This window comes from Pongo pygmaeus, chromosome 2 (genome assembly GCF_028885625.2).
Source record: "Pongo pygmaeus isolate AG05252 chromosome 2, NHGRI_mPonPyg2-v2.0_pri, whole genome shotgun sequence".
In the NCBI taxonomy this organism is placed as follows: Eukaryota; Metazoa; Chordata; class Mammalia; order Primates; family Hominidae; genus Pongo; species Pongo pygmaeus.
Genome location: NC_085930.1, coordinates 53,396,541 through 53,410,704, shown reverse-complemented (window position 1 = coordinate 53,410,704; position 14,164 = coordinate 53,396,541). Strand labels below are relative to the sequence as shown.

Sequence of the window (14,164 nt, the reverse complement as noted above, 5' to 3'; positions counted from 1 at the left end):
GCCCTGTTCCCACTAATGGCAGTAGAGGCAGTGAAGGTGGACTTTTTTTTTTTAAGTGTGGCTAAATCAGGCTTACTGTTATCTCTGGACCCAATGAGAGGGTGGACTAGAATTGGCTTGAGTCACATGTGTGATTAGGAATTCAGTTTTTCTTTTTAAACTGAATTTTAAAAATTTCTTTTTTAAAAAATTCAGTTTTTCATGTTTGCTCTGGTCACCTCCCAAGCAGCTCAACAAACAAGAGCTTTACTTTTGCATGTGGGATGGGCTATGGCTCTGGGCAGCTTCTTTATATCTACAGCTGTGATTTCAGAGGGCACACCAGTGTCTGCTTTCCATTCCAGAGAGGAATGCGGTTCAGCATAGATGTCTTTGAGGAGACCAGGGGCTACATCTTGGAGGTCTACGGTGTCCACTTTGAGTTACCTGACCTTGGACCAATTGGTAAATCTTCATTACAAGCCTCTAAGCCTCACTTGAGATGTAGGACACAGATAATTGCATACAAGTTAAACATCCTTCTCCCTTCGCTGTCTCACTCAAACTTCCACTTTTCTCTCTAGACAAATTCTTCTCTAGACCAAGTGTCTTCCCAGAAAATATATGCAAAACAGAAAGCAACCCAAACCAATCCATTATAAATCTCTCTAGAATAGTATATAGACATTGGAGATAAAGACAGCATGTAATAGATTTCTGGTTGCATAGTGTGTACAGGAAAGAATATAGAAGTTTGGGTTACTGTGGGCTCGGGTCACCAGAAACAGCTCCACAGAAGAGATGAGAATGTGACTAATTCTTTATGAAAAGTTCAGGAGAGTAAAGAGGAAAGGGAACAGCTTTGCAAAACATACAAGTGAGAATGAGCTTTGTGATTAGGAGGAAGATCTTTTTGTTAAGTCAGTGAGATTTATAATGGATTGGTTTGGGTTGCTTTTTGTTTTGCATATTGTATAAAGTGGGAAGGCCATAAAAATGCCCTGGGGTATATTCCTATGGAAAGGAGGGATGGACTGCGTGACACATAGTCTGTGAACTTCTGTGTACACCCCACCAAATCCACACACTTAGCAGTCAAAAAAGTACATCACTCAGTGCTATGAAAGATCTAGAAACCACACCCCAGGAGGCAGATTAAAACATTCCAAAGTGAACCAAGGTCTCCGCAGCCCCCATTCTTCTGGCAAGCTGGAGGAAGTGAAAATGTTAGGAGGGGTTGTTCTCAAACTGTCTCTTGGATTGAAAGAAATGGCTGGGAAGATTGGCCCTTGGTTTACTCTTTGGTCACATCTCCCAATTCTTCCCTTCCTTGTCAACAGCTTTTTAGAGCAAACAGGGACAGGCCAGTGTGTGCCTTCTGGTCAACTCCCCTGAGGAATCCAAATATGCAGAGGAAGGTGGGAGGCAGCAAGAGGCAGCTGGAGCCGTGGTGGGCCGTCTGTCATCCTGTTCACCGCCCACTCTTCCCACTCTGCTCTGGCTTCCTGCTGCTTTATAGTCAGCATAGCCTCCAGGTTCCATGGAACATGTACCCTCTGGAAAATATCTATAATTTGCTAACCAGCCGGGGACTTATTTTTTTAAGCCCAGGAGCTGAAAATGATAAAACACTCCTCAGCTCGCTCCTCTCAGAGTTAAATTGTTTTTGCACTTAAGTTTTTCATGTTTGGTCTTTTAATTTATTTCCTTTCTCTGGAGGAAATACTCACTCCTAAGCAAAGGTAAGCAGGCAGGTCCTAAATACTTCTTCCTGAGTGGCAGACAGGGTTTTTCAGGCTGGAGAGCCGTTTTCAGACTTGGAATCTGAGTTCTGTCTAAGGAGCAGAGGCATGCCTTAGGCAACAGCGTGTAACCCTTCCTATCTGAGATCAAGGACTGTCAATGACTTCTGGAATATTCAAGGGTTCCTTCAAAAGAAAAAGTTCTGGAGTTCTATCAGATCTTCCCTTTTCCTCTTTTCAGTTCTCTTTCTCTCTTCCCTTCCCCTCACCTGTAGTGATAAGATAATGCATATAAGATGGTTTTGTTAACCATAGTCACTCCACAACCTTAGAAAGTAATGCTGGTTTTTGTGAATTTTTTTCTGATCAGATTCCTTGGGTCTTCCTAAAAGGTACCAGACTGGAAATGCAGTGAATCTTTGAGCAATGAAAGCAATTTGTGGCGTAGCTCTTGACATGAAAGAAAGCCTTTCTCTTCGTGCAACCATGGGCATCTTTCCTATGTTTTGGAAGTTTCTAAAAGACTTTTGGGTTACTATGTTCTAGGAGCCAATGGCTTGGCCAATCCTCGTGATTTCTTGATACCTGTTGCCTGGTATGAGGATCGCCAAGTACCAGGTGGTTACACGGTCATTGATAAATACCAGGGCAAGCTGTTTGCTGCCAAACAGGTAAAGCAAAAGGGTTGGCAGGAAGGGGAGGAAATGAAGAGTGATTGAGCACTTACTGATTGCCAAGGAGAGTGTTACAAACTTTACATATATCCTTTCATTGTTATCATACCACTACGGCACTACAAATAAAGCAAATAGTTCTAGTAGTCAATGATACTTTCATAGTCATGAAAAAGGCCAGTAATGATAAATAATTTACCAATTTCACAGTAAGTGGCAGAACCAGAATTTGAACCCATATCTGTCTGACTCCAAAGGTTGTGCCCTTTCTACTCACCAAGCAACGAAAATATTAGCAATATGTAGGTCTCTATAAATGGTATGGAAAACATAATATATGGGCAGCATAATATGTTCTGAAAAGCAAATGAGTTAACAGATCAGCCAAGATACATACACTCCAATACCACCCTATTTCAAATACAAGCAATTCTACAAAACAAGTAGAATTCAGTTAATTAGCTTGGCTTTGTTTGTACAAGCAGGCTGGCAATTCAGGACAAAAGCAAAGGCACAGATATTAATAAATAATAATAACAACAATGTAATATGGACTGCATAACATAATATATTACTAAATATAGTGAATATATATTAGAATAAAATAATCATGTAATAAGAAGGACCCAAAGATCTCTTCTGTTTAGCATTATTTGTTTACTTCATTTTGCCTATTTGACTTATTCCTAATGTTTTCCAAGGTATGTTATTCTTCTTAGGCAGCATCTAGAGATAATGCCAACCAGCCGAGGCCAACCAGTTTGGCACTTAAAATTAACCCCTGAAACAGACATATTGTTATTCTCTTATTCTCCGGGTCAAGGTCTCTCAAAATTCGGGGGCTATTTGCATCAGAAATCCTCAAGGAGGCTTGTTTAAAATTCAGATCCTAGGCTGGGCATGGTGGCTCATGCCTGTAATCCCAGCAGTTTGGGAGGCCAAGGCAGGCGGATCACCTGAGGTCAGGAATTCAACACTAGCCTGGCCAACATGACGAAACCCCGTCTCTACCAAAAATACAAAAATTAGCCAGACGTGGTGGTACACACCTGTAATCCTAGCTACTTGGGAGGCTGAGGCAGGAGAATTGCTTGAACCCAGGAGGCGGAGGTTGCAGCGAGCCAAGATCATGCCATTGCACTCCAGCCTGGGCAACAGAGCAAGACTCTCTCTCAAAAAAAAAAATGCAGATCCTTAGATACTACTCTAGCCTTGCAAAAAATGATAGGCTCTGGAGATGGGACATGGAAACCTACATTCATTTTAAGCATGTTCCCCAGATCATTGTTTACATACAATTGTTAAAGAACCACAATTCTAGAAGCAGCCAGTAGCTCCTCCGAAAGGTTTGTACTTTCCAAGTAGACCCTATGCTGGTTATTTTCTGTGTGAGTCCCCACTGATCCATTCTCCCTCTTTGCCATGATCTGTGTCCTGGAAGGTTGACTGTATCACCCGGGCTCCCTAGCCAGCTGGCTTCTGTTGGGTTCAACCCACAGGAAACTACAAGGAAGGAGGAAAGACAAATTGGGATATTTCTTCCCCTGCTTCCTCACTCTTTAGGACTGTGTTTCTGACAGTAGCTGCATCCCCCATATGACCTCAGTTCCTGTTGGGTAGCCTTAGTGGTAGGCTGGAGCTGATTCATAGTGACTTGCAAAAGCTGATATGCACACTTCTGTCCAACTGTGTATTCGGTGATGTCATATTGGTAGCTAGAAAATCATCATGGTGAGACTATATACACCTTAGAAATCAGTAAACACTATATGTCAATGCTTTATATATTTTTTTCAGCGTGCTAGTTGTTAAATATTTACCAGCACACCACTGGGTAGCACCCTTCTTTTTAATTCTAGCTCTTGCTGAAGTCCTATAACAATATTTCCCTCCTCATTCCACATGCCCAGGAATAGCAGTGTCTTCCCGCTATTGCTAGGCTCAGATACTTCAACATTTCTAGTCATTCCAGTTAACCCTAACCACGCCTCTATGAGTAGCGCCTTCATTAAAATCTTTAGCGCTTTCAGACCCATAGATACAGAAGGGACCACCTTCCTATAGCAGGACACTGATCCTCTTCTACCCCAGGACAGGAACAAGAAGTATTATGTTAGGATTGCTCTGAAATCTCAAGTCCTTGGAGTTGGAACTTTTAGAGGCCTTCTCCCCTCTCCTGGACTCACCAACCCAGGCACTGTGTCTATTGCAAGCTCCTCTAGGCTGAAATTACCTGGAGAAGCATCACAGCAGGTACTGTCTGTTCCAGGAAACAGAAGGTAGCCCAGATTGTTTGAGAACTGCTGACATCCACAGATCCTCACAGTTAGGTTAAAAATTGTTGAAAAGGCATTACTTGGAGAATGTGCTGTGCTTCTGCTGCATGTGTGATCAGAAGGCAGCTGCAGCTTATGAACCAGAAAAACAGGGTTAGTGGCTAAGTAGAGGGTGTGTGGAGCAACCACAAAATGATTCAGGGTTATACTTCTCCCAAAGGACAGTAAAATTAAATCGAGAACAAAATCAAATCAAAAGAAGAAAGAGATATGCTCAGTATATATTGTGGGATCACAGCTAAAAAAGCATTAGATGGTAAAATTATCCTTTCCTGCTTTTTGTGATTAGGATGTCTCCCCATTCAATGTTGTGGCCTGGCATGGGAATTATACACCCTACAAGTACAACCTGAAGAATTTCATGGTTATCAACTCGGTGGCCTTTGACCATGCAGTAAGTCTGAACCCTGTAGGGGCCTTGGGATGAGGCAACCCTTGGGTGGGAGGGGTCCACAGTAGACCTCTGACATTTACAGATCTAACATTTCCAATGTCACCGTTGGAAGCCTTAGATATAGTCATTTGTCCTTTGGTGAAGGAGTAAATAACACAGCTAGTAGGGAAGTGAAGCCAGATACTCAACATTCCCCTGTGAACACAGCTTCATTCTCTATAGAGCGTTGGTGATACTCTGACTTGTATTTGCCAAACTAAGTGGATAAGCACTTAGTTTCTTTGTGGAAAATTCATCCCCCAAAACAACCAAGTGTTAATGTCAGTGGTAGAATGACGAGAAAGGAACTTCATGAATTTGGAGAAGTCTCTGACCTCACAACTCTCAAGAGCCTCCTCTGTGATCTCTGACTTCTCGCCCCAGTGCCTTCACTCCTGGCTGTATTTGGCAGTGACAGAGTGAACAGCCCACTTCTAAAGTTACCCATAACGTTCAGTGCTTGAGTTTAAACCAAAGAAATTCTAGAGCATGAATTTGGTCATATTTTTCACTCAGTTAGGAGGCCACAAATGGTCTCTGGTCTACAGTGCAGGCTCCCAAGACCCTACCTACATTCTTAATAAAGTGATGGTTCTGAGACCCCGGGGGGCAGTTCATTTTGCAGCTCACTTCATAAGAGATGAACCTAACCCACAGGCTGGAAGGATAATTAGAGCAGAAGTCAGAGACTCAGAGGCAAAAGGATTATCCTGAGCCAGTTCAGTTTATCTCTGGGGGGACAAAACTACCTCTCCAAACAGCAGCAACCCTTAAAAAAAGCAAAGGGGAAAAAAAAAGTGAGACATCAGACCCCAAACAAACAGCACGAAAAAGGATCCTGCGACACTGATAAAGCTTTATTTGTGATTCATTACCTTTGCTTTAATAGTTTCAGATCATTTCCCATGACAGTTGAAGAAATGTCAATTCTCACAGCAATAAGGGTTGGGTTTATTTTTATTTGAATTTACACAGGTGCAATCTTCTCTGTATTGCTGCAATAGTTATTTTTCCAAAATTCAGTTCTGATCATGCCACCACTGTCTTCATTAGAAAGCCTTTGCAGGCTTCCCATGGCTTAGGATTAAGTCTGAGCTCTGAAGCATGGTGTTTGATGCTCTTCACCATCTGTCCCTGGACTCATTTTCCAGTATCACCTCTTGCCCCTCTCCCTTCTGTCAATGCACTGGGGTTTTAGCCTTCTCTCCTCTTAACAAAATCCCTGTGCACTTTGATGTGTTTTCAGTGATTAAAATGTCATTTCCCTTCCTTCCCACTTCCTTAGTCCTCCCTCCCTCCTTCCCTCCCTTTTTCCCCCATCTCCCCCACTTCCTTCCTTTCTTTTTTTTTTTTAACTTTTATTTTAGGTTCAAGGGTACATATACTCCTTCCTTCCTTCTTTCCTTCCTTCCTTCCTTTCTCTCTCTCTTTCTCTCTCTTTTTCTTTCTTTCTGTTCATTCTTGAAGACCTACCTCAAATGTCACCTCCTCTTTGAAGCCTTCCTTGACCCTTTCAGGTAGAATTAGCTGCCAAACCGCCACCCCACAATTAATGCTAAAGAAGCAGGGAATCGATCCCCATGATCTTTGAATCTCCAGACTCTTGCATGGCATCTGAAAGGGAACATGATTGTTGATTTCAATTAAATTGAATCTCAATCTTCTCACTAAAGAATTCTGAAGATTTTTAAAAAGTATAATCTCGTCCCTCAACCTATCCCATCTCTACACTACCACTATGAAGACTACTGATGTAAATGCTGTGTTTTAGACCTGAAAGTCAAACAAAGGTAGGAAAGCAATGAACCACTTCTCAGACTTTTCTGCCAATGGATACAATCTGGAATCTCTGTATTCTCCCAAAGAGGAGCACATCTACACCAAAACTTGGATTTTGCTTTATTTCTATTTCCACTTTGCTCTGAGCATCCCTTCTGCTGCACATCTCAGCTCTAGTCAACTTGACCTGAGGTTGAGAAGCAGGCACCGTTGGTTCTCAGACTCACAGGGTAATAAGTTGCATGTAATGTGGGCTCAGCAGGGTGAAAAAGCAGCTCAGAATCCTTTTAGCTGGTGTTAATTCATTTTGCTTCAAGCACAGCAAGAGGGAAAAAGTCCTATGAGTGATTATTGCACCTTGATGACAAGCCCAGACTTCTGTTGTTTGATCAGAAATTAGGCTGTCCATTTGCAGCAACATGGTTGCAGCTGGAAGCCATAATCCTAAGCAAATTAATGCAGGAATAGAAAACCAAATTCTGCATGTTTTCACTTATAAGCGGGAGCTAAACATTGAGCACCCATGGACATAAACATGAGAAAAATAGACACTGGAGACCACTAGAAGGGGGAGGGTGGAAAAACTACCTATTGGATACTATGCTCACTATCTGGGTGATGGGATCCTGTATTCGTCCATTTTCATACTGCTGTGAAGAAATACCCGAGACTGGGTACTTTATAAAGAAAAAGGGGTTTAACATATCCACAGTTCCACATGGCTGAGGAGGCCTCACAATCATGGTGGAAGGCGAAGGAGGAGCAAAAGCATGTCTTACATGGAGGCAATCAAGAAAGCATGTGTTGGGGAACTGCCCTTTATAAAACCATTGGATCTTGTGAGACTTATTCACTATCATAAGAACAGCATGGGAAAAACCTGCCCCCATGATTCAGTTACCTCCCACTGGGTCCTTCTCACAACATGTGGGGATTATGGAAGCTACAATTCAGGATGAGATTTGGGTGGGGACACAACCAAACCATATCAGATCCCTACCCCAAACCTCAGTATCACACAATATACCCAGGTAACAAACCTGCATATGTATCCCTGTATCTAAAATAAAAGTTGAAATTAAAAGTTGAATAAAAATAAATAAATAAATAAAAAGAAATTAGAATGTCACTTGCAAACACCTTCATGTATGCATGAAATGTGTGTCATTGTCCAGTCACTTCCCTTGCATCATGCGTTCAGTCTCTCCTTGTGTGTTCACAGGACCCATCCATTTTCACAGTGTTGACTGCTAAGTCTGTCCGCCCTGGAGTGGCCATTGCTGATTTTGTCATCTTCCCACCTCGATGGGGCGTTGCTGATAAGACCTTCAGGCCTCCTTATTACCATAGTAAGTCTCTCTTTTACCAAGCCACATTTGCAAGCCAAAGAGACAACAAAGCAGTGAGTGCTACACATTGGGAATAATGCCTGGATTATTTCTGGACACCTACCCTGGCATGAATTCAGGATCCTGCCTCACAAGGCCTAGTGCTGATCCCCAGGCTTTAATCTCTTTAAGGGATGGTAGTTGTGTTAGTCCATTCTTCGTTGCTATAAAGGAATACCTGAGGCTACTTAATTTATAATGAAAAGAGGTTCATTTGGCTCTTTTGGGCAAACTGGTTCCTATTGGGCAAACTGGTTCATTTGGTTATTTTTATGGAGCCAATGTTTACAAAGTCCTATTGGGCAAACTGGTCTCCAATTGGGTTATGCAGGCTGTACAAGCAGCATGATGCTGGTATCTGTTTCTAATGAGGCCTCAGGAAATACAATCATGGTGGCAGGCAAGAGGGAAGCTGGCATATCACATGATGAGAGCAAGCAAGAGAAAGGAGGAAGTCCCAACCTCTTTTGAACAGCCAAACCCCATGTGAACTCATAGAGTGAGAACTCACTCATAACCGTCATGATGGCACCAAGCCATTTGTGAGGGATCTGCCTCCATTACCCAAACACCTCAAACAAGGCCCCACCTCCAACACTGGGGATCACATTTCAACATGAGAGTTGGAGGGAACATACATCCAAACTATATCAACACTGATGCATTGACTCTGAGCCTAGTTCCCAGTTTCTCTGTCCGTGTAAGAGGCAGAAAGGCTGGTAAAGTTTAGAAGCCTTGTTAGAAAGGCTTCTAAACAAGTTTCCTCACATTTTAGATGTTTCCTTTTGGGGAATGCTGGGGAGGTTGTTAGTTAGTCTGTTGTTTTGGGAAAGTTCATCACCTAAGTCTGGTTCAGAGAACCAGAGAAATAAAAAGAGAGAGAGAGAGAGAGAGAGAAAGACAGAAACGTGCCTTTTCCAATTATTTTGGCAGGGCAAAGCAGACTGCAGCCTGCATTAAGGAATGGACTCTATTCTGGAAAGAGTTTCTGCAGAACATTTGTTGCCTAGTACAAGACCTAACAAATCTACTATTTTTATTTTATTAATATTATTATTCTTAGCACCTAATAATTATTGGCCAATTTCCATGGTCCTGTTACAAGTTTTTTAAAAAACTAACTCATGAAGTGTTTATAATACTTGTAAGAGACAGGTAGTATTATTGTCCCCCCCAACCTTTTTTTTTTTTTTTTTTTTTTTTTCAGAAAATTAAACTGACACAAGAGGGATTAAGTGACTCTCTCAAGGACTAACAGCAAGTTAAGTGTAGAGTCAGGATTTAATTGCAGGCTGTCTGATACCAGAGAAAGCACTCATGACCACTAACTGGTATGGCTAGCATAGTGCCTGATATATAGCATGCTTCTAATAAATATTTATTTAATAAGTGAATGCATCAACAAGAATAAATAAAGTACTTCATGGCTGTACTTAATGAGGTTGACATTTTTAATTGCGCAATAGCTAGCTGAAAATCCAATCAAAGCTCAATGTGCAATTCTACTTCCTGGAGTGTGCATTTTTTTGTACACAGAGTTCTGGAAAGACTGTAAGAGGCATTCCACCTGGAACATTCTAGAAAACAAATTCCTTTCTGTAGTAAACTCCAGGGCCTTCTGTTTATAATAGGTCCCTCTCTATATATACCAGTTCCCAGGTGTCAGGGCTCAACAGAACACAACAGTGCACTGAATGGCCAATTTAGCTATTTTATAGCATCAGGAATGAAGGCCCTCAGGATGGACGTAAGCCACTCCATGGTCAAATGCCAGCATCCCCCTTTTCAGATGACACCATCATGGTAGAGAAAAGAAAACAATCAGTTACCACTGCAAAGACACCAGCTATTTTGTGAATAGCATCATAAGTCATTTCTAAAAACTGTCAAGCCTACTAAAGACTCTAACTTTTCTCCTCCTGGAAGTTAGTGACCTAGAGGACCTGTTGTCAAGGAGAGAAAATTGCCCTGGCTGATAGTCTGTACTTCGCATGCTACTACTTAATAATTCACCATTTCACTCTTGTTCTTGTATTGAGGTTACTCTGTGTGCCTGTAGTGGTTCTTACATTTTACCATGTGTCAGAGTCAGCTGGAAGGTTTATTAAAACACAGATTACTGGGCTCCATCCTCAGAATTTCTGCTTCAGTAGGTCTGGGATAGGACCTAAGAATTTGCATTTTTAACAAGTTCCCACAAGTGATGCTGAATCTGCCTTTTTTTTGAGACAGGGTCTCGCTCTGTCACGCAGGCTGGAGTGCAGGTGGCACAATCTCAGCTCACTGCAACCTCTACCCCCCAGGCTCAAGTGATCCTCCCCACTCAGTCTCCTGAGTAGCTTGGACCACAGGTGTACACCACCACACCTGGCTTTTTTTTTTTTTTTTTTTTTGTATTTTTAGTACAGACGGGGTCTCGCCGTGTTGCCCAGGCTGGTCTTGAACTCCTAAACTCAAGCAATCCACCTGTCTTGACTTCCCAAAGTGCTGGGATTACAGGCATGAGCCACCGTGGCTGGCCAGAATCTACATTTTTCACTGGCAAGTCAGGGGATTCTGATGAAGGAGGTTTACAGACTTCTTGTTGAGAAATACTGGCCTAGGGCGTGTCCCCATCCCTAGGTGGAGGAATAATAGAATCATCTGATTTAGACAAGTTTGCTACTGTGCTATAGGGTCTCAACCCACTCCTTAATTTTTATTTGTAGTTCAGACTTGCTGACACAAATAACCTTGAGAGATGCCTCCTATAGTTTTTTAATGACTCTCAAAGTAAATTTGGCCCCAGGATAGATCTTATAAAGGTATGGGTACCCTGAGTTCATTGGAAAAAACCACAGAACCCCAGATTAGAAATGAGTTTTCCAGAGATATTAAAAATATTGCCTTGGCAATACTCAAAATCTTTGCTGCTTTGATGTGACTTTATTATAAGAGAAAACGGAGAATTATTTCTATAGAAATATTGCCTCCAGAAGTCATCTGGAGGCAACTCCAGAAGTTGACTAGTGCCTTAGTCAACTAGATTCAGCTTTTTTTTTTTTGAGACGGAGTCTCGCTCTGTCGCCCAGGCTGGAGTGCAGTGGCGCCATCTCGGCTCACTGCAAGCTCTGCCTCCCGGGTTCATGCCATTCTCCTGCCTCAGCCTCCTGAGTAGCTGGGACTACAGGCGCCCGCTACCACGCCTGGCTAATTTTTTGTATTTTTAGTAGAGACGGGGTTTCACCATGTTGGCCAGGATGGTCTCGATCTCTTGACCTCGTGATCCACCTGCCTCGGCCTCCCAAAAAGCTGGGATTACAGGCGTGAGCCACCGCGCCCGGCCTAGATTCAGCTTTAATCAGAAAGGCAAGGTCTATCCTCCCACTGTCCTTTGAAATATAGAAAATGATATAGAAATGTCATCACCAAGCTCACTGCTATCTAAATTCATATTCAGATCAAAGCTGAATTCTATTTTGCTTTCTTCTTAAAATTAAGCCATGAAGGTGACCCTGAGGACACATACTAGAGCAAGGAGCTTGACACCAAATTTAAGTCATGAGCTGAACTGTTTTTAAAACGTAGACACTTTATGCTTACATTTGCTTCTTTTTCTGTATTTCCACTTCATAGAGAAACAAGTAGAGCTATGATCTGGGTCTTACCTCTTCAGCAGGAGCTCACACACTCTCACTCACTTTGTAGGGGCCTGCAGTAGCTTTCTGTTTCTGAGCAGGGTGGGTGTGGCTACTTAGTCAATTATAAAAGCATTTGGCACTTGGTTATACTGCACATGTAAGCAAGAAGGGCAGGCATGTATCATGTCCAGTGTTTGATTTTGTAAGGGTTGCCACTGCCACACCTCTCTGTTCCGTCCTTGGTTTGCACTCAGTACTCTCACAGGACAGACTATGAATAGCTTTAAAGGCTATGTTGTTGTTGTTGTTAATTATTTCTTTTTTAAGTAGCTTTAAAAGCTATTTCTTATTCATCTCTGTCTCACGGTACCCAGCACAGTATCTAATTATATGTGCTGGCTAACTGGATGGGCAGATGGGTGAAGTGAGAAAAGGACAGATGAATGAATGGGTAAGTAGATGTGTGGTTTGAGATGCAAAGGCACTTAAATTTGCCCAGGTGTTATATTTCTTTAATTCCTGCTCTATTGTATTGCTACTCTAATAAAGAGCTTTATTTCAATAGAAGCATAAGATTGGAAGAGTGGAAGCATGGTGATTTTTGTTAAATTTTGTGTGACTCTAGAAAACACAGCTAGGACCAATGAATTTAACTCATATAAAAGCAAATTTCCATTTAATATAAGAACTTTCTTAAACACAGAGCTCTTCAATAATATGATATGTTTTGTAGAGTGGAGAGCTTCCATTCACATCCAGGCAGAGCCCAGGAGGTAATCAGTCAGGAAAGATATAGAAATTTCTTCTACATTGAGTAGAAGTAAGGATCCCTTCCAATTTTAAGATTTAGGACTCTATGAATAGGGTATCAATGGAACTAGAAAAAATAAAAATAAATCCAACAGACATTCTGGAGAACAGAAAAACAAAAGGATAACAGATTCATCTATAGAAGATAATATGTTATAATAAATAGCATTTATGGTCTGTTTTATACACATACCAAGATTCTTTCACACAGATTATCATTTGATAATGGACTTTAAGTCTGGGGTTCTTTTCATTACATCATCATCCATCAAAACCACACACCCTCAATCTAAGCCTTCTAGATTGGGTATTAGAAATATGGTGTTGCTGTGTCCTACAGTGGAGCTACTTGGGAAAGGGTTATGATCTGGGAAATAAGATAACTTTGATACAGGGCTCGTAAGCTTAGATGATAGAGTACATTCACTCTCTATTATGACTAGCATTTTAATTATTATTATCTTCTCTGGGCCCTGATTTTCTTTAGATCTAGCCTGATTCCTGTCAGAGAGTGGAACTTGAGACCTCTGATAATCCACATGGCCATGGAGTAGAGCTGTGCCTGCCAAGAATGCCAATATGAATGTTTTATGATTGTTCTTCTGTCAATCCACATTCTTTATTAATCCTATACGATTTATTAGTTTCTCCTGTGTTCTTGGAATTCTGCAGAAATAATGTTTAAGGGGTCTTTGTGTTTTACTGGTCTTGCCTTGGATAATAAAAATAATGCTGCTTCAACCTTCCCAGGGAACTGCATGAGTGAGTTCATGGGACTCATCCGAGGTCACTATGAGGCAAAGCAAGGTGGGTTCCTGCCAGGGGGAGGCAGTCTGCACAGCACAATGACCCCCCATGGACCTGATGCTGACTGCTTTGAGAAGGCCAGCAAGGCCAAGCTGGCACCTGAGAGGATTGCCGATGGCACCATGGTAAGTATGTTAACTGCCAGATTCCAGCGGCCTCTGAACTCCCCACCCTTGCTGAGAGGGGTGGCTATTTTTCATTTCTCCAAAGTCACAGACGAAGAGTCAAAAGGGGGTGAGTTAATGACTGCATAAGTATGTTTACATTTATATACACACATCCTTGTGTATATACTAGACTTCTGTTGTGGTGGTGTAGAAAGATCTTTGGACTTGGAGTCAGACCTGGGTTCTGAGTTCAAGTCCCATCTCTTAGTTCCTATGGGATCTTGAACAACTCACTTAGCTTCTCTGTGCTTCATTTTCCCCATCTATAAAATGGGTATAGTATCCAACCCAGCAGATGGCTATGAGTTAACCTAACAGACTGTCCAACACTATTCAAATGTAAGGGAATATTATTAACACTGTGTGAAGCCTCTTCCTGTATCCATATGCAGCCCTGGGCACATGCTATGTCTCGGAGTCTTCTGCTTT

At 41.9% G+C, this 14,164-nt stretch overlaps 1 protein-coding gene across 1 annotated transcript in view; it reads left to right on the top strand.

The window, feature by feature from the left end:
• Positions 1–14,164, top strand: part of HGD (homogentisate 1,2-dioxygenase) — a 54,157-nt gene that overhangs the window by 35,526 nt on the left and 4,467 nt on the right. Inside the window, exons 9-13 of the mRNA XM_054481052.2 lie at positions 345–444; positions 2,268–2,392; positions 5,021–5,125; positions 8,166–8,292; positions 13,512–13,693. Of these exons, the coding sequence (XP_054337027.1) occupies positions 345–444; positions 2,268–2,392; positions 5,021–5,125; positions 8,166–8,292; positions 13,512–13,693 (639 nt within the window). The remainder of the gene's footprint in view (positions 1–344; positions 445–2,267; positions 2,393–5,020; positions 5,126–8,165; positions 8,293–13,511; positions 13,694–14,164) is intronic.